Below are 20445 nucleotides of genomic sequence, written 5' to 3' on the forward strand. Positions count from 1 at the left end.
GAATTTAGGTTGGATTTACGAGACTTTGGGCTAGTGCTGGTTTACCGCTATTCTAAGCCTTAAGTTGGGCCTAATATACGCAGAGGACAATGTTGGAGATAAAGAGCTGTGCTGAATTTCAACAAGATCATACATACCCTGCTTGGGTTCAAATCCTGCACAGCATTTAGGCTTATATATTAAATACGCAAGTTACGCGGACCCCGACATGCTTAAAACTAAGCACGGGCTTTAAAAATGTGTTGGACTGAGGCCAGAATGCTCACAGCCATCCGAGGGACAGCCCTTTGGCCTCTGAAATGTTGTGGTATGTGAATATACTTTACATTTCCCAATGGAAACCTATTTAACCGAAGGCGAGCAATTTAAAATCTGGGGCAGGTAATATGGTCTCAGATTCTTCTCCCACGTCTACGTCGGGTCGGTTGTTGCTCTAAACAGCCACGGAAAATGAACAGATTGTCTGGGAGTGGGACACAAATCTTTCCATTCAGCAACGAGAGCAACCTCGTTTCGTTTCCCAGAAAACTGCTTTCCAGCCAGAAAATACTGGTGATTTTCATTAGAGCAATTTGTTTCTCAAAGGCAGCCGAAGACAATTTGTACCAATGACGCTAAATATCATACTTTGGAGTGTTTATGAGGCTGAGAAGCAAAGAAGCTGAGGCAACAAGAGTCCTTTGAACACGACAAGGTTTCCACCTTTATATCTGAGAACAAAACCCAAAAGCTTTGGACACCATTTACAGTATCTACATCTGCTCCAAAAGCCATTTAACTCTCATTTAACTCTCCTAAGCAGCACTATATGTTCCTCTATATGCTTTTTTTTGGTCACGTAAGTTCCTTTTTACAGTATGAGGACAGAATATCTTGTATAAGGCATAGTGTAAGCGTATGTAAAAAGCAAGCATTTCTCCCTGGAATTTGCACAAGCAGGTTATTTGCATTAGTTATGTGATCTTAGAGAATGTACAAGAAAAATTCCAGGAGGACTGAAGAAAACAGGAGGTTGTTTTCCTGCCCCTGACACGTATTGTGCTGTTTCATCACCTCCTCCTGCTCTGGAATCCTCAAGGGAAGGTGCTTACAACAAATTGTTTGTCTGTTTTTATTCACAGGAATAAAAGGAATTCCAAGTGGAGTTTTATGTTCATTACAAGTTTCTCCTGTGATGTTGGACAAGACACTTCGCTCTGCTGCCCCAATTCCTTATCTGCCAGCCTGTCACGTTCATGTGTCTCTTATCCCGTCACCTTATCTCACAAATAATACTCGAATCGGTTACAGTGGGTTGAAGCGGGTGGGTTTATTCTAGAGCAATATTCAGCCATCAAATAAACGCAGAAGAAATTTATGCGTTGGAGGAAGAAATGGAAGAGGAATAGATGGGTTTTCAACATTTCTATGCGAGTTCTTATATTTTATTTGACTATCCCATGGGTGCGTTTAGTCCTTTATGGACACGGGATGAAAGTACCATGGAAAGTTAAAAACGCCCAGCTGACAGAAATCAAATGCAAACTTCTGTCAGCTGCACTAAAGAAACACACCGGAGGGCAGTAAAACTGGAGGGGGAAGAACATTGTTTGCGAATTTCTTTCAGCCTCAGCGACTCGAGGCCCAAGGATAAAGGGTCTAAAACATTCAGAGGGCTACGCTTCTCTTTAATACAAAAAATGGCAGCTTTCTTCCCTTTATTTTTAGCAACCACCTGGCTGGAGACAGAAAGAGCAATCTTGGCTGTGCGTGTGTGTTTGTGGGGGAAATTGTGGAGGGACACGTGTGCTTGTGTCTGTTTTGTTCAACTGAGAGCAAGCCTCGCTGTTATTGATTTTAAATAGATGACTTAGCAAACAAATAGTCACAGAAAAGCCTGAATGGCTTTGTCTCTAATGTGGGATGTTTCATCAACGAGTGCCTGTCTCCTATAGAGAGAAGAGCGTGCCGGGGAGCAGACAGCTTAAGTGGATGGTTATATGCTGGGCAAAAGAATCTGCTGTAAAAAAACCAACATCAATATTGTGTCCAGGGTGCGAGGCAGATGTTGGAGACGAAACGCAGCATGGCACAACGGGAAAGAAGTAGCCCTAGTCGATGAAGCAGCCGGACGTTAAAAATGTGGGGTTATTTGAAAAAGCAAATAAAAATGTTCCAAAATGAATGTGTCAAAAAGATACACTTGGCCTTCCTCGCTGGTTGAAACTAGCTGACAGATTTGCGAATGGTTTTGGAAGACCTGAGCGGCCTTTTTTCTCTAATGGAATTTATTCTGAGAGAATTTTATCCTTTCAACTAGCGACTCAGAAAGAAATAGTGTCTCAGGCCTTGTTATATATCTGAGATCAAACTGTTTCATATAAAGAATAGAAAATATTCCATCAGTTCATCAGCTCCGTAATACGTAAACGTGGAAATGACAGACACACATTTTATGCCACACTGTTGGCTGGACAAGCAGATAGGTGATTTTCAGCATGGATAGGGCTGCAAGTTGTGAATTATTCTGTGTTAACCATGCTGACCATGCATAGAAGATCAGAGCATTGTCATGCTGAGGATATTCTCTAAAAGGTCTGGTTTGAACCCAATCAAAAGCACCACGAGAGCCAGGACGTGTATATGCAAAAGACTGACCTTCTTTGGTGGCAAGACGCGAGGAAGCTTCTGTGTGGGATGGAGTATTGTAGACCAGCAGTGAGCTACCTAGAATGAAGAGGGAAACAGGGTTTATTGCAGTTTGAACACGCTCTGCTGGTGGGGAACCACGCAAGCAGGTACCAAACGCTATCACTAGGATCTAAAGACGGAGTTTTTCAGACAATTAGGCACACATTTTCTATGATGGATGTGAAATGCTTTTAAAAGCTTGGTAGCTGTACGTCACATGTGTGCTGCTGTTTCTCCTCTTGCAAATCGAAATAAAGACATTTGCCTCCTTCACTGAGCGCCTTGATGTCATCTGTTGAAAAGTTATATAAAAGGTTGTATAGCACATTTATACAGGGACAATATCTATCACAGCAGAGAAATTACTATGGCACAGATTTTATTACAGGATAAGGAAGGAGTTTTTCTCTCTGTAGCTGTGATAGAGAAATTTCCTGTTTGAGGAACATACAGTAGAAGGGACACGAATTGCACCGTCAGGATATGAACATTTTTAGAGTGTCACATGCTTGGTTTGGGGCCAAGAGCTGCAAAAACCTCACTCGTATTCCATATCCCCCATGCTTTGTGGAGTTGGGAAGCAGCTTCCTTGGTTCAGAGTGGCCTTTCCATCCAGCCCCACTTGAAAAACAAATAAATTCCAAAGGAGCACAAAGAAAGAACCCATTGGAAAGGTCTTTGCTTTTTGTGGTGGAAATGTTCCTTTCTAAGCATTTTAATTTGCTTCTCCTGCAAACTGAGCTCTTGGAAGCCAGCATGTAATGCACATTTCATGGTTGTCTAGTTATATGTGTTTACCCTACGTAATTTTCTAGGCTCACCTTTCCTACAGCTCTTGGAAAACATTTCTACTGCATTTTGTACATTGATAACAAAGCCCAGGGCCCTTCTTGGCAGGGACGGGTGATGTGAAGTGGAGCGGGGCAGCAAGCTCGCTGTGGGCGAGAAATGCTTTTACACCCACTTTCTGCTGTTTGTATCTACACATCCCTCAATTCTGTGAGATTCTGCCCCATTTAAGGTACTAAGCAATCAGTATAGATTTCTGCACGTGCTATGCTGATCTGAGCATCCCCAGATTCTTCTTCTGCAGGTACTATAATATGAACTGATGAGGATGTTGCGACCAAACCATGTGGTCTCCACCTGCGCCCAAACAACACTGACCTCACTTGCCCCTCAGTAATATTCACAGGACGTCTCACTTTCCTGGGAGAGCTGAGGATTAGAAAGTTCACTGCCAGAAGGAATAATCACTGCAGGTGCTGGATCTTATTAGTCTCGTGTTCCTATGGGTTTCTTTTCTTTCCTCAAACAGAGCCAAAGATGTGCACAAAGCCAGCGTGTGCACAGAGGTGGAAGGTGTTGGAAAGCAAAGCTCACACATAGGGAGCGAAAGATGGATGCTACCAGATGCTGCAAGACGGGGCATGTTTCAAAAGATCAGGATGGATAACGTGGTAAACTAGGAGGGGAAAGGTTCAAAGGGATCCCAAGGGTACCGTGGCTGTGAAAGCCGCAGATATTGGCTTAAATATTTAGAGAGCTTGGCTCGCCTTTTGCTCCTGCTGGAGGAGCTGCAAAAGCTTTGTCCACCTAACTCATGTTTTCGTCACACGGTCTCTGGCTTTAGTGTTTCTTTCTTGAATATCTGTGGGGAAAATCCTGTCCGCTGCTCTCTCCTTTTTGGATCATTTGAAGTGATCCAGAGCGCGATGCCCAGCCCCAAAAAGACAGGGAAGTGCTGGGGAGTTCAGAAACACAGTTTTCTGCTACTAAATAAGCTGTAAAAGCCTGCTTGACTGCAGAGGTGGGGGTGGGTGGGTGATGAATAGCACCGAACAAGCCTATATGATCAACCTATAGCTCCTTTACACTAAAAAAAACACAGCCCAAGCTGCTGGAAAGGGCCGGCGCCTCCTCCAGTTTAATTGCTAGAAGTTCTCACCTTTGCCCGACAGTCTGAGGTTTCTGGTGGGAACACCACAGAAAAGGAAATGTGTTTCTTATTAAGGGTTTTCACTGAAGGAGGACAAGAGAGAAAGCTAGAGACACAGATCGGGACAGAGAGCAGCAGACAGACAGACAGACAGACGGAGGCCAGGCTGCTCCCTCCCTTACTCGTGCTTGGACAAAACTTTGGCTGTGATGAATTTTCGTTTTGTTCTTATTCCCCCTGCCCCTTGCTGGGTCAGTGACAGCTCTGATTAAATCAGCGCTTTCTGGAAACACTGGTGTTATTAATAAAGTGCAGGGCTATTCCCTTATAACGAATATTAAACATGTTATCTTATGGTCCCCCCACATTTTTCTTTCTTCTTTTATTTCCCCTGTATGAATTAAAAAGATGGAAAAAGACTGAAAAACAGACCAAGAGAGGTGGGTTTTTTTCCCCAGAAAGCCTTCCTTTTCACAAGGCAGCTCATCCTTCTGAGATGCAGGAATATCTTGGAAGCCCATTTAACCTGGAATTCCTTTTTTATCCCAATTTTCTGAAGATGATGTGGCCTTTCCTCTGTATCTCCTGGTAGAATCAGGGTTCTGCTGCATTTAGCAGTATAGTTTTGTTTGGCATTAATATATGGCTTGAAACCACAGAGCAGTTTTCTGCTTCTGCTCCTCACCATGGCCTCATTTTTTCCCCTTCAGACTCTTTTTGTGTGTACATGCCACACACAACCGACCCCCCAGAACTCGAGGGGAAAAGGACGGGAGGTGACAGTTCAGTCTTCTTTTGATCTTCATCCCAAATGTAGCGTGAAAACATTCAAATCTCCCTGCTTCACAATTTTGGAGAGAAAACTGGAAGAAACACTAAAAGAAAGATAATTGTTGAGGGGAGGGGACAGTAAGTTCCCTGGACAAATTGCTGCGTGGTGTTTTGAGAGAATCCAAAGGATCGATTGTGCTGCAGAACTGGGTTCTGCAAGTCTGAAATCTCCTACAGATCAGAGACATCCTGGCTGCTTCAATAGGTTATGGAAACAGGAAACAACTGTGTGATTTTAATCCGGACCTAAGTTTTGCCTGAAGACTAAAGGTGTTGTGATATGAGTTTGGTTTAGTCTTGTCTATGTGAAATAACTCACCTGAGCCTTCTGTCTCAAAAGCTAAGATCGAGCTTTTGTTGAGGTCTTGCAGATGTTACCTGCGTATTTTTTCAATCTGGACTCAGATACGCCAAAATAATGCATTTCAGAGGCAGTTTTAAGAATGATTTCACCCTGATTGGGAGTGTAAAATGTTGAAAACCTCCTGAGGAAGCAAATTTTCAGGGGATCTCCTGGCCTGGCTGACAAACAGGCTCAGAAAGTTTAGATCGGCTTTGCAAAGACTAAAGTTTAGGATTCACTAGTCATCACTTATCCAGCTCATCCTGAGAGGACAAACACCTTTTGCGAGCCAGACGGGGCAGATGTAACCCAGCCTCTAAATCTGCAATTCCTTAAAGTTCTCCTATGTTTCGTTGCCATTCTCCGCCCTGTGCAGGAGCAGAGCTGGACGTCTCTGAAACAAACAACCTTACAAAAAGGGGAAAATTCCTGGAAAAAAAAAAAAAAGCCCATCTCCCCATGGCACTGAGCTCAGAGGCACTAAACATCCGCTGGAAATCAGTCTGGAAAAACAATAAGCTCCTTTCGAAGGCGTTACTCCGCGAGGGAGTTGAGCAGTAATCCAGAAAGCAGACTGTCATGAGGCAGCTGCAGGACAGGAACGCTCCGCAGAGCCTGCGCGGCCCCCGCACACACAGGAGCTGCTGTAGCAAGGACGGCGCTCGTGTGATGTCTTAGAACAGCCCACGGGGCTGAACGGAGAGAAATGTGTAACCCTAAGGGCTGGAGATGGAGCGGGTTGAATTCTTTCGTCCGCATCTGTGTAAAACTGGAATAATGTGTCTGAGTCTGGCAAAGTTGCTTGGGTTGTGCACTAGCTTAATAGCAGGGAAATAATCACAGACATTCCCCTGGCAGAATGTTATATATTTATCATTGTTATTCATCGTGCTTTGCAGCAGTATTTAAATGTTGCAATTGCATTAGGGCTCCATGGTGCTGGGTCTTGAGAGGCGTAAACCACAGATTGGCCATCCCAGCAGATGAGACCAACAGGACAGTGGGATTAGCAGCTCCATTACAGAATGTAAAAAGAAACTGAGGCAAACGTTTATTCCCCCTAATTCCAGGCATTTAAAGGCAATGTGTGAACTAGAGAACTACCATCCTGAGTCTCAACGTGCCCTCTTACTTCTTCTCTATCAATGGAGATCAGCGTGACCAGCTAATTTAGGGGCTTTTCATATTCAGCCTGTTTTTTTGATTCACAAAACGTGCAACACTTTCTGTCAGTTCTCAAGTCTTATCAATGAGACAACTCAAGTGTGTCACTTCAGTCTTTATCTTGTGGGAATTTGAAAACGTTTCCGGTTACAAAGCGTCTGATTTGCCCAACCAAAGTCAGCAGGTTTGGCCAAGTCAGAACTGGCTTCACAAAACTGCCTTGCGATTTTCCATAAAAGTGTGTAATTCTGTATGCAAACCTTAGTTTTAAAGCTATTCTGTGCCTGCAATGAGCTTGAAACGTTCTGTGCACCATCAGCTCTTTGCTAATGAAACAGGATGAAATTTGCATGTTGTTTTGGGTGGGAAATTATTTTCTTGTGGAGTCACAAGTGACAAAAACTGTTCAAATGCAACGTTTTGGTTACTTGTTATGAATCGTTTCTTTGGCTCAGCTTCACAAACAAAACCAAGGTGGGGCTGACAGAGGCACCCATCTGTGATCTAATTCCTCTAATCTGTAAAACTCCCACTGATTTTGGCAGAAGTTTGGAGAGACCAGCGCCCAACAGATTCAAAGAAACACCCTAAGTGTATTTTTTTTCTCTTTCCAACCAATTTGGGCCTCCAGAAACGTAGAAAACCCGCAACACTGGTGAGTTGTGGGTCCTATTCTGAAGCAGTTTTTACCAGAAGCCTGGGGGAAAGGGCACAGTCCTCTAACTGCAAAGTTATGGAATATTTTGCTTGTGACCCATCAGTTAATGTTTGGTTTAATCTCCACAAGAAATGTATGTATTTTTATCACATAGCCACAGCTGGGTCTACAAGACTATCTAATCTTGCTAAGAGTCCTGCTCTGCTCTTCACCTCCCTGATAGCACCGCCGACTCCACCTAAGTTAAGATTAACTTTCCAACCCGCTTTTGATTCCTCTCTTCAAGGCAATACTTACTTTCCCTGAGGTAACTGAGGTGAGACAGCAGAACTTCTGTGTTGTAGAGGGAGGTGGTTCGGAGGAAATCATCCTTGTTCATCTTGCAGAGCTCCTTGCCATCCATGTTCTGGAAGATGGTGGTGTCGATCTCCATTAATCCGTACTCCTTTATGGCCCATTCCAGCCACTGGCGCACGTGGTCCTGGGTCCACAGGGTGGGATCTGGCAGGAAAACACAAAAGATGGGAACACTAGACACAAGGCATCAACCATTGTTTCCACAAACAAGTTTGATTTACTGGTGTCAATGCCTTTTGCTGAGAAAAACAGGTACTGCGCTATAACAGGGCTCGATGCACACAAATCGATCACCCCGACCCTCTGGCAGGGTCTTGCAATTGTCTCCTGAATCTTATAACTATGATTGGGAACAATATTAGTGACATTTGACTGTGACTTTTCTTTCTTTCTCTGGAAAAAAAGCTTCCAAAAGCATACTCATCCCTTTGAAAGCGTATGCTTGTTCTGCAATGCTATATAATTACATCAGTGCTCCATAAGTCACACCATCCCTCACAAGCGCATTACAAAGTCCCAACAGATGGCATTTTAAAGTCTGAGGATGGTGGTATTTATGGTCGGCAAAGGGGCTCTGAAACAAATATTATTGCTTAAGCAGAGCAGCTTGCCATGTATCTCTGAGTCACATTTGTTCACCCCGCTGACAGGAACACAATTCTACATCCACTAGCCCTGTAAAAGCAACACGGCTATTGGAGGGCAATGTGGATTTTATACCGTCTCATGCATCATTATCAACTGTCAGCGAAGCTCCAGCTGTGGAATCTTTATTACTGGCGGTGACGTAAGAGAGAGATTGAACCCGGCTGGAGTTTCAGACCCCGTGGTGATGGTTTGCTGCATAAGTAGTTAAAAAAAGAAATCATCCTTTGAGCTTCGGAAAGAGCATTAGATCAGACAGTCCCAGCAAGAATTTGTGCCACGATACCATTTTTACAGAGTCATTTTCAGAGCGTATCTGCGTTTTCAGATGTTTCCTGTCCCGCTTCTCCCCATGTATCCCATTTCCAAATTTAAGCTGCAAATTCATGTTCCATTTGCAGCTGGAGAGGGTTGCAAAGTCAAGCTTAAGTTTTGGAGATGTTTGATCCAACCATCCCAGTTGGTACATTCCTCTAGGATAAACCTCAAACACCTCAGTTGAGAAAATGGATCAGAAACCTGTAGCCATCAGGTTGTGCTTTGGGGAGGGACAAGAAATACCTCTGGCACACATTTTATAGTGTATATAACCAAAGAATTCCTTGGCAGGACTGCAGACTGTGTGTGCTTGGGCTGCGGGGATCCCTGCACACAAAAAGCAGGTTGTGACTATACCTGGTGTGTTCCTCAGCTCCAGAATAACAGCGTGAAATGGAGAAGCAAGACCAAGGAACGTTGAAATTATAACCGTGACATTTCCTCACTGCATTTCTAGCAAACATAGGTTGTTTAAAGCTGAATTCTAAACACGGAACCACAACCCCAGCCCCTTTGCAAGTCTGCTTTGGGAAAGAAAGATGTTTTTCCTTTATGTTCTGGCAATAACGAATTGAAATTCTGCTTTCTAAGCACTGGCAAAAGGCTGCAAATTTTACAATGCAACTATTCAAGATGGAATTTTTTTTATTTTTTTTAATTGAAAGAGTTATTTGTCTTGAGTTTGGAAAAATACCCAACTTTTACAGGGCATAGTGAATTTGTGGTCTCCTTTTAAACAAACACTTTTGAATTTCAGATATTTCTTCAGCCTATTTATCACTGCAGAAGACATTGAATGGTGTCTGAAAAGCTGCCTTCTTGAAACATTGCTTAGAGTTCATTATTATTACTATTGCAAGCCTAATGTGACATTATTCTTGCCTATCTTCACCCTAACGTGCTATAAATCTTTACTCTGGATTATATTAAAATTTCCTAATCCTTTCTTGGATGAATTTGGCCTCATATCCTGCAGCCAGAGAGCTGGGATGATGTTCATTATTGTCTTCCAAAGTCTGGTAAATCACAGCTGTTTCACAAGTATCTCAAGGTTTTGATTTGTGGATGCTCATGAGGGGCAAAAACATGCTTTTTATTTTTCACTGGCCTTCAAAAAGGAGATTTTAAAACTTGTTTTCCACTGAGGGCACTAAAAGTCATTTCCCCTGTTTAAAAAACGTTAAACTTCAGCCCACCCTTGGTCTTTTAAAATATGCATAAATAACATGGTGAAGAGCGGGATTCATTTGCCCTCTTAACTATCTTGGGCAGCCCTTATAATGACTAGTTGGTATCAGCTAACACCTTTCTAGGCAATTTTAAGGCAGAAAACACATCTGATCCCGTCATCCATTGGGTTAGTCAGTCTCTCTAAGCAGATCCTAACACGGGCTTAAATGGTACTTGGAGAGTTACTGTCAATCTTTTATTGGCTTCCCTTCACTACATTCAGTTCAAGCTTTTCCTTTTCATCCTAAATGGCAAACAAATGCTTGGGGATTGTCATCTGTTCGTGGTCAAGCCCGATCCAAAAACAGAGCTAAATTCCACAAGTACATTTCTTTCTGCCAACAGTTCATCTGCTCAAATCAGCTACAACCCTCAGTGCAACCCTCAGAACACCGGGTGAAAAGCTGCACCCCATGAAATTAGAGGAAGTTTTGGGATGTAAATTGGGTCAGGACTTGCTCATAATATTTCCCTTGCTGGAAAGTTCCTGGGCCAGTGTGTATATATATATATATATATGTATATTTTATAAACTTTGCAGGGAAAAACTCGCTCTCCTTCCAGGTTCAGATTTACCAGTCACCTGCCACAGCAGCTCTCATGCTTAACTATCCAAATTCATCTAATGCATCCCACCAACTCCAGATGTGGATATCAAACACAGAGAACTGGACAGGAATATATATTTGCAACATTTCTCAGAAGGATAACATAGTTCCTGCAAACTATCATTTTTCTGGTTTTCTACTTCTAATAAAAAAAATGAAAACAAAATAGCTCATTTTGAATCAGTATGACATAAAAGTGTATCTGGGCCCTGCAGAGCATCGTGAGAGTTGTAATTTGGGTCCACTTCATGCTTATTCTTGCCTATGAACCGCACTCTTTGATCACACCATGCGTGTCCAAGGAAGAACTGCAGATGCTCCTCTAACACGTTACATGAGATGGAATTGGTTCAACACACCAAAACAACAGTGCATTCCAGCGCTGATAATCCACTTCTTATTCAAAGTAGAACATACATTGGACACTGGAAATTCTCACTAGCCTGAAACTCTGGTGTTTTCCTTACTTTTCACATGGTTTGTAAGAAAGTGGATAAATAAGCCTTATCTGCTCAGCTGGATGTATGACACAAAGAGATTGATAGTGGTGGTACCTGCTGGGACAATGACTCTCCTCTCGTTGGTGGTCATGTTGGGAGGAGGCCCGTTCTTCTCATCCATGTAGGTGCTGTAACTCATGGGGTTGGACTCTGTCCCTGCTCCGACGAGTTTGCTGCATTTGTTCACGCTACAGTCTACGGGGGACTCCCTGAAACGCCAAAGGAAACAGATGACTTGTCATTATGATGCACTTTTCATCCCCGCTGGAGCAGAAGGAGGTTTGGGTTACAGAAATGGCAAGTATCCGGAAGGTGAGAAGTCAAAGGGAGTTTCTTTACTCATGGGAGAGGCCATTCCTGGCCTGTCACATGGATGTCATAAGGTGATCTATGAGCCACGATGGAGGGGATCTCTGATAAGAAAACCAGTCGGAGGAAAGAGAGTTGCAAGCACAAAGAAGACTGACTTTCAAAGGCAAGAGTAGCTGTAAGATTGCATTCATTACCTCTGAAATACCAAAATTCAGCAATCAGATAAAAAGCAAGAGCTAATTGCATTGGTCTATCAGTTACACCTCCTGCCTGCGCCTTCCCCCGATCCCCATCCTTTATTGCTCAGCTACATTTTGGCAGTGTTTCAGATACAGCGTGATGCTCCTAGGAGCCCTTGTTGGACTGGTTTGCTCTTGCATGGTGTTAAAAACATCCCTGCACATCATCTCTCTGTGATAGTGGAGTCTATTAGTTGCCAGAAAGGTTGTGCTTCTCACCTTGTGACCTAAGAGTAAATCAGAAATACAGACACGCTCCCCTCCATTCCACTACCAAAGAACACAAAACACCCATGCCAACATGACAGGACACTCATGGAATACTACGATATCAACATGGGGTCTGCAAAGTCATATTTACACAGAGCTGAATGCAACTGATCTTGTCGGTTCTTAACAGTTAAACAGTCCCAGGCTTGTCTACTGCTCGGATAGGAAATCTAGAAATCTTCGGTGCCTCAGGCGTGAGTCAAGAACTTCAGACCAGAGAAAGTGCGTGCGAAAAAGGCTTTGGCCCCGCTTTTACTTCTGAGTGATGAGGAGGGAACATTTCACAGCTCAGGTGGCTCAGTGCTAAGACCTGGCCGACATGCAGACCCTTGGCAAGCAACAGCCTTTCTCTGTCCTGCTCCGGGAGAATTATGAGCCTACAAAGCACAGATAGGGAGCACAGATCTTGTTTGCCTCCAGCTGCAGTAGCAACTCAAGCTTTTAGCTCTAGAGGTCACTTAAAATACCGGTTTGCAGCCTGCCCACACGCACACAGCTCTGAAGAAGGTACAAGGGAATAGCAGCACTATTACCCTCACCTTTACAAGGGTTAATTAATGTGTAACCTCAGTGCAAAGTGAGCACAGAGCCCATATACAGCACAGTTTGCTCCACTCCTTGAATCACACGACCGTCCTTCTTGTCTGCCAAAAGCAAAGTGTCTTGGGAGGAAACCACTTGCCGAAGGGTAGGAACTGTGACAGTGCACCCGATCCCACCCTCTGAGTTCAGCTGGCAAGACTTCCAAGTTTGGACACTCAACAAATTTGTTTCTTAATCTAAATCGGGGCGGGGGGAGAGGAAAAATTACCCAAATTCAGTTATCATGGCTGGGAGATAAATGCTCCACCGAGATACTCCAAGGCAGATGGTAATTTTTTCCTCATGTCTTACTGAGGGAATGTTGCTTGAAAATGGAAATAAGATGTATAACTTACACATGTTCGAATTTAAGGTTTTACTATTTCGCCTACTGTTTTTCCAGGCAGGGAACCAAAATCCGCCTTCAGAGAGGCAAACTGCTGAAGGTTTAATGTCCCCGTGGCAGCCGGAGGAGAGTCTGAACAACTCCAGGGACACCAGGGTTTGCACAGGGAGTGTGATCATTTCTAACGTTCTGTCGAAACACTCTGTGTCAGGTGTTAAATGCTGCTTGTGCTGGCGGAGAAAAAGCCCTGAAGCAGCACAAAGGGTCTTATTCTTTCCCAAGGAACGGGCCGTCCTGGGAAGACTCAGTGGAACGGTGAGAGCGTCCGTGCTCCGAGGTGTCGGGCTGTTCTAAGGGTTCGCTCTCACCTCCTACTGTGTAGTTAAATTTCCTTGGAAAATACCCCTGTAGCTGAGATACGTACTGTTTGTGATAAAATAATTTCATATATAATACTCATACAGAACTATAGGATATATGTAAACTCTCACGTAATAACATCTTCTAGAAAGTTTATCTGTACATGCTTTCTACTGGCATGAAATGACACATATGAAAAGCCCATGGCTGTCTCTAAGCATCAAGCACATTCACATGACCGACACCGCAAAGTAATAAAAATAACACCGACACTCTAAGTTATCTCCTCGGCAGTTTTGTGATGATTTTGCAGGCTCTGGACTTGGCAGTTGGGACCCTGCCTATCTTTAGCCTTGCTCTTAAAAACTTAACTGGGCAAGAGACTGAACTGCCATTAAGAAAAATACCATGAAATCTTTAGTGAGAGCAATGGGAAGATCCTTACCTCTGTAACCCAACATTTCCTAATAAATCCAAATAGAGCCTGTTTTTTACTGAGAAATGAAACTAAATCATCTTTACAGCTCCTGGATGCCTGTTACCACACTGTCCCAGCCTGAGATGAGGGATTTGACTACCCCAGCAGAATGTAGGTGTAGCTGTGGGCAACACAAAGAAGAATTCAGTGTGGGGAACAACTACTGTATCAAATGAGAACAGGGAGCTGCGAGCCGTGAATGGCGTATTCATTGGATACAGCTCCTTTCTTAGCTCACACATTACCCACAGGCAGCCGTAGATTTATAGAAAGATTTCCTCATTATTTGAAATGGCTTGTGCAAGGGGATTTCAGATGCCAGGTTAATCCTTGACTTTTCGCAGAGAATTCGGGCTTTCAAGTGGCTACACATGCTCAGGTTCTGGGCAGAAAACGCTGTAGATCTGCAGAGGTAAATGGATATAGGCTTCTTTCACAAAATCCCTTCAGTATATTCACCGTGGCGGTGACAGAGGCCAAGGAATATGAAGCCGAACTCGTTCCCACTGGCCGCCCAAAGACTCCAGCGGCTCCCATAGCAGCGCCTGGGGATGCCAAGAGCCTGGTGTTTGGGGAAAGTTTACGCTAGACTGGCCAAAACGGACAAGCAGCGAGCCTGGCGTTGACTGAGAAAGGCTCTGTACAGCCTCAGCCTGTGTTCCAGATACCTGGAAATAAAGCAATTACTGTCCCAGAGCCTCTGTCTAGGAATCACCTCTGCCTTTCATTCGAAAGAGCAAAATAAGAGATTTCAGTGTTTTTTGAACCTGACTCAGCTGTGGCCAGTGGGCTATTTCCTCCTTCTTTCTATTCCTTCCTTCCTATCCTTCCATTCCTCCTCTCTTCCCATCTTTGTTTGTTTGTTTGTTTTTAAATTTGTCACTTTTTGGTGTAAGTCAGTTCCCATTTGGTCATCTCAGCTTTAATCTCTATGTTTGAAATTAGATTTTGTTGTTGTTGCTCGGTGAAGGAAGAACAGACACACTGTGACTCTGCTTGTGATCCCTCTTACAGGCAAGAAACAGAGCTACCAGGACAGAGTTACAGCTCCTTGAAACTTGGATCTAACTGCAGTTGAACCCTGGCCCTCATCCTGCTCTCGGGAATGATCCTCTAAAAGAATCTCTTTTATCACATACAAGTAAACGCGGACAGGAGGTAGTTGCAGAGGCTGCTGCTCTGGCTGGGACTAGAGCAACACAGGGAATCCCACTAGAGGGCTCACACGCTGCTTACAGGGGATTTAAATTCTTCCAGATATCCTACCCGGGCCCTTTGTTTTGTTTTGAGACAATTATTGTGGCATAAAAATGGTCTGAGATGCCCGAAGCTCATCCGTGTGCGCATCCAGCAAGTTATTCATTCACATTTGGAGATCATGCAAATTTTGTAATGCTTTTTTAAAACCCACTCTCTAAGTGTAGCTACAAATGCAGATCTGCAGTACGTACAGTCGAAAGTTGGAATGGCTGTTGATCAGCTCACCCTTTGCATTTGGAATTTAAGTAAAAGGTAAGGAAAAAATCTATTGGACAGTAAATTGGGTTAAACTGTACCCAGTGTATTTCTAAATAATCCTCCTCCTTATTCACTGGAATTTAAAATGCAAAAGATTTTTTTTTAATAGAAATGATTGTATTTTCATCATGAAAGGTCCCAACAGAAATCCAGGCTTAGTATGTTGGGAACTGCACAGCACCTTGTGGGAGATATTTCCATGAATAAATGAAATAAAGACACAAACCCAGCAAAGAACAAAGATTTCAAGTTACACTCGCAGTCCCTGAATTCAAAACTTTCATGGAATTCCTCCTTCTGAATCCTGCAATAATACAGAAGTCCTATTTTCTCCCCTAAAACACAGATCCCTGCCACTGATTGAATATCCCCTATACACAGTTATCTGGGGAATTGTTTCCAACTTGGGAGTAAACCAGGAAAACCTGACATGAGGTGGAAAGCTGGTCAGGTTTCCACGTTGTTTAGCACTTGGGGGGATGTCTCTGCAAACCAGGCTTGGAGAGGTTCTTCAAAGACCTGTTTTCCTACCCTGGGGGACCAAACCAACTCATCGCACAGTCAGACCTGCCTATAATGGACACTGGGCACTGTCCCTTACCGTTTCCCAGCTCCCTCCATTGCCAGCTTTCCTACAGCTTTATCACTCCCTAGAGTACACAAACCATTCTCTCGATGAGCAGAAAACGCTCGCACTTCAAGTACAGGTGGGACAAGGAATAAAAGCTGCTCCCTCTAATGAGGCAGCTGGAACCCGGTAAGAGAGCATGCTTGAAAAACAAGAGAGAAAAGGACAGAGAGGGAGGGGGAACGCGTTTTGTTATTCAGCCCGCAGTCCAAGTTAATTTATATTGAGCCTGGCGTTTGTCGCTTGCATGGTGTGTTGGTTTTGCTGGGCAGCTGATGGGCAGAGGAACCAGCAACAGAACTGGCCCAGCCTGGAATAAGGAACATGGGGGGGAAAAGCACATTTTTAGAAAGAGAAGATGGATAAATCAGATGAATGTTCTCATTTCTTGGGTGGATTTGAGGTCTTGTGCTGACAAGTTATAAAAGGCAAGGCTGCAAGCAACTTCAGCGCTTGGTTCTGACATTCAAAACGGTCTTGTCTCTTTTTTCTAAGGGTTTGGGAAGTTGTTACCCATTTTCAGAGAGACTGAGGACGCTTTCTGCCTAAGAAACTTGCAGTCTTGGGCAAAGCCATACAGAAGGATTTCCTTTTTGCCCAGAATAAACACACTTCTCCAAGCCCTTTCGCTATGGGTATCACAGCACTTAGCGTTGTTAATGAATCAGTTGGTCAAAGTAGTATTATTTCCCCTTTTTTTCTGAACAGATGAAGAAATCGTAGCACAAAGATCACAATGGAAGAGCAGCCCAAAACATTGGATTCCCAAGACATGCACTGCACACACAATGAGAATGTTACACAGACTTTTGGACATATGAGCACCCACATATACAGAATTTTTACAGAGCATGTAGTCCTCATGATTAGGAAAAACCCCATCCTGCTGGTACTTTGGAGATCCACCCCTTTAGCCGTGTTACCTAGGGATGGTGTTTTTCAGGAAATAACTCATTTTCCCATGTTCCAACCTCAATTCTGAGATTGGAAACACTAGTGCAAAAATCCATGTCATTCTCCTGAAGTCCAGAAATTATATTAAGGTTCAGCTGGGGCAAGATCAAATTCAGTGTACATATGATCACTGTCAGAGACCAACTGACGCAAAGACCTTTATCTGGTAGTAAAATCAGCATCTACTGTATACTTACAAGGAAAAAACACGCTGCCGTTTGAAGTTTTTAACACCATTATCTCACTATAGAAGCCTGAAATTGCAAGGCTGCTTTCTGTTTCAAACTCTGCGCTTTGCTCAGTTCTCAGAAACCAGGAAAATAGGCTGTTAGAGGAGCCCTAAGCTAACGCTAAAGAAGAAAACCCCTCGATAGTTTAACTGTCCTGCATTGCCATTGTACAAATGTTAGAGGTGTTTGTGACTTTGAAATTAAACATTAATATGCACTCTAAAAACTTTTCTTTATTGTGTATAAGAGGGTGCAATTTTTGCCTAGGCTTTTGACTTATAGAAATATTTTTGAAGACAGGCAACCTGAGCTGTGATAATAAAACATTTTCAAGACTTTGAATTTCTTATTGAACAGGAAAACGATCCAGCTCCCCCAGCTCTGGCTATGAATAGTGGGGGACAGGTTTCCTACCTCTTTGGCTAAAAGCTGTTGAAGATACATAAGCAGTGGGCCTTTCAGGGTTAACGTCACTGCTCAAACCTACTCCTGAACTCTCATATACTCATGCAGAATTCGTGGGCATATATGACTTTTGTTTTGTTACACCCCACAGACTGCTTGAAAGGATCTCAGTCTCCTATTTTTCTCTATCACGTAGCTCTCAGTTTCATATGGTTGCTTCTGCCTTGCCAGAGCACAAATCTAGTTAGAGGTGCAAAAATAAGTGCCCTCCAGTGAAGCTCATAAAGTCAATTAGTGCGGCTTCATTCTGGAGCTGGTATAGACACCAAGTATTTGTCTGTGACCGACTCCATCTTCAGGAGCCCCTTGAACCATGGCATGTTTGTGGGATGCTGAACGCAGTGATGCAATGTGTGATTCACAGCAGTGTTTATGGCGTGAACTCTGTCCCGGCAGCCTGGTGTCCCAGTCCGTCCAGCATTCGCGGGGACTGGTGGAACTGCACGAGCAAGATCCTCTGGCCATTAAAAACTGAGTGAAGTCCAGGGGGATGACATGTGCTTTGCTTTTATTTAAGATTCTGTAGGTGTGGAGAGGGCCTTTCCTTACCTTGATCCGTTCATGTGGTCATATTCCCTTTTAACATTGACGCGGACGGGCTGATTGATCCACTCCTGCTGGGGAGGCAAAGGGTTGATTTTGTGCGGCTGGCCGTAGTCAGGGTTCCCTGATGCTGTCATATCTGCCTTGGGGAGGTGAGTGGCAGCGCCGTACGTGGAGTCAAAGAGGGACTGGTCGTCGCTCACCACCGACAGAGCCTCCTGAGGAGAAAAAAGAGAAGAAACAAGTGCTCAGAGTCATGACTAAACCAGTAACTCCACTCTTAGTCTCTCTTTGAGCTGGTGAGCACCTGCGAGGGCCCCACAGCTGCCCAGCACTGTCTGAAATTGCCATCTGCCAGGACTGCGGGTTGAATCAGATCCTTTGGGGTCCATCAACCCGTATGCAAAACCAGCGGGTTGCTTTGTCCTGCTGCTGTGTTGCTCTGGGTGGGGCAAGAGTTAAGCTTAGCTTAACTTCTGCAAACGGTGAAGTGGCTGCTGGGTGCTTCATCATTCTCATCACTTGCTGTGAGCAGCTTCATCTGCAGTTTCACCCAGTTACCTGCCCACCTGCCTGCACTTGCTGGTCCAAAACCAACCCAAGAGACGCGCACTGTGTAACATTTCTGGAGTGGCATTTGAAGGTCTATACTTCTTCTTTGAAAGAGTCTTGTGTGGCGTTTGTATTTTGAGGTTGTGAGGGAAGAAGGAGCAGTCGGTACAGGTCAGAGTTATGGGTGCTGGTGGCGGGATGAGAAATGCATTACTTGACACTTTTTGTTTATTTTGTGGGAAATGTAGGATGGGTGAGTTACCAAACTGAGCATTTCTAGAAATGCTTAAAACCAGGGTATTGTCAACCTTTGGTTTTTTTTCCTGCTGAAACTCCAAGTGTTGACAAAACATTTTGACTATCAATTTCCTGCATTTCTAAGGTTAGTTTTGCGAAGTTCTTCCACAGTCAGGCAGGGAAATAGAAATTCTGAGAGCTTAGAAAAGTGCAGCAGCTAGAATGCTCCGATTACACGAGAATCTAAGTGCAAATCAGATATTACCAGGCTCGTGATACCATCACAAAAAATGTCAATAGTTAGAATACACTGGGTAACTGTGAAAATCCCTCTCAGCTTGACATTAACCCACTTAGAAAGAGTCAGGTCAGTGCTCTACATTTACAAATATCAGCACTTTTCTATCTCAGATCTCATAACAAACCCAAATAAGCCTGAGTAGCTTGGAGTTTAAAATGTGGGGTTCCTTACCTTATGACATGAGGTGAACCCCAAATACCTGGGGTGCTGAGCTGAATTACAACTGTTTAGACCCAGTCTAGCCTAGTCTGTGCATCAATCTTACTGGTCAGAGGTGGGGAAACCATGAGTACCATTGCAGAATCATCAAATAAAATGTTAAAATGTGTGGGTTTGGAGATGTCCAGTCTAAAAACATACACAAAGTTGGGGGTTTTTAGGGAAAAATACCTAGGAAAATAACTGCTCTGCCTAAAGCCATTTTTCTTCTCAAGAAAGGTTCTGATGGGATAAAAAATTGGAACGCAGGGATGTTTCCAGCTACCATCCCACCCCTCCAAAAAACCCAGCCCAAAGAGCACCCCTGGACTGGGATCAATGATTAATGCTGCATCTAAGTACAGCTACCTTTACATACACTTTCCTCTGAAATATGGAATATTTGATGGAGGAACCTTCCTCCTCAGATAAGGATCTGCCTTGAAAGACAAAGCAGCTGCCAGGCCCTGCCTGCAGCACCAACTGGCATTAACTAATAAATTATCATCTCACAGGCAGTTGCACAAGAAACGCTGCATTTTGCTGCTGGAACAGATCCGGACTGCAAACTCCACCATCTTTAAGAATGTCGCATGCAGGACAAGAAATTCAAGTGCCATGGCAGGAACAAGCAGCTGCTGAACCAGGAATCATTTGAGCTAAAACCTGAGTGAGTTACAGCCACAAAAGCTACAAACTCAAGGCTCTGGGGGAACCAAAGATCAGAGCAGATCAGGCAGAGATAGCGGCTTGTAACACCTGCTTAGGACGCGGGTTGTGCATGCAAATAGCAACCAGGCATCGCTGGTGGTATGCAGGGGAAGGCGGGTGGCACGTCAGCGATGCCTCCTGTCACCGGCTTCACCGTGGGGGGTACATCATAGAATCATATCGGCAGCTCCACAGAAAAACAAAGGGGTGGCAAGCAGCAGGTCACCTTCAGCTGGCAGGGTCAGGGTATGGGGACCA

The 20445-nt window shown here is 44.0% G+C and overlaps 1 protein-coding gene across 1 annotated transcript in view; it reads right to left on the reverse strand.

Moving 5' to 3' along the window:
* FLI1 (Fli-1 proto-oncogene, ETS transcription factor) overlaps positions 1 to 20445 on the reverse strand; it is a 58464-nt gene that overhangs the window by 11934 nt on the left and 26085 nt on the right. The window contains exons 2-5 of the mRNA XM_080358015.1: positions 18195 to 18406; positions 11318 to 11472; positions 7903 to 8106; positions 2638 to 2706 (exon numbers count right to left, since the gene is read on the reverse strand). Coding sequence (XP_080214141.1) covers positions 2638 to 2706; positions 7903 to 8106; positions 11318 to 11472; positions 18195 to 18406 — 640 coding nt within the window. The remainder of the gene's footprint in view (positions 1 to 2637; positions 2707 to 7902; positions 8107 to 11317; positions 11473 to 18194; positions 18407 to 20445) is intronic.

The sequence above is a fragment of the Nesoenas mayeri genome (genome assembly GCF_963082525.1).
Source record: "Nesoenas mayeri genome assembly, chromosome: 22".
NCBI lineage: Eukaryota > Metazoa > Chordata > Aves > Columbiformes > Columbidae > Nesoenas > Nesoenas mayeri.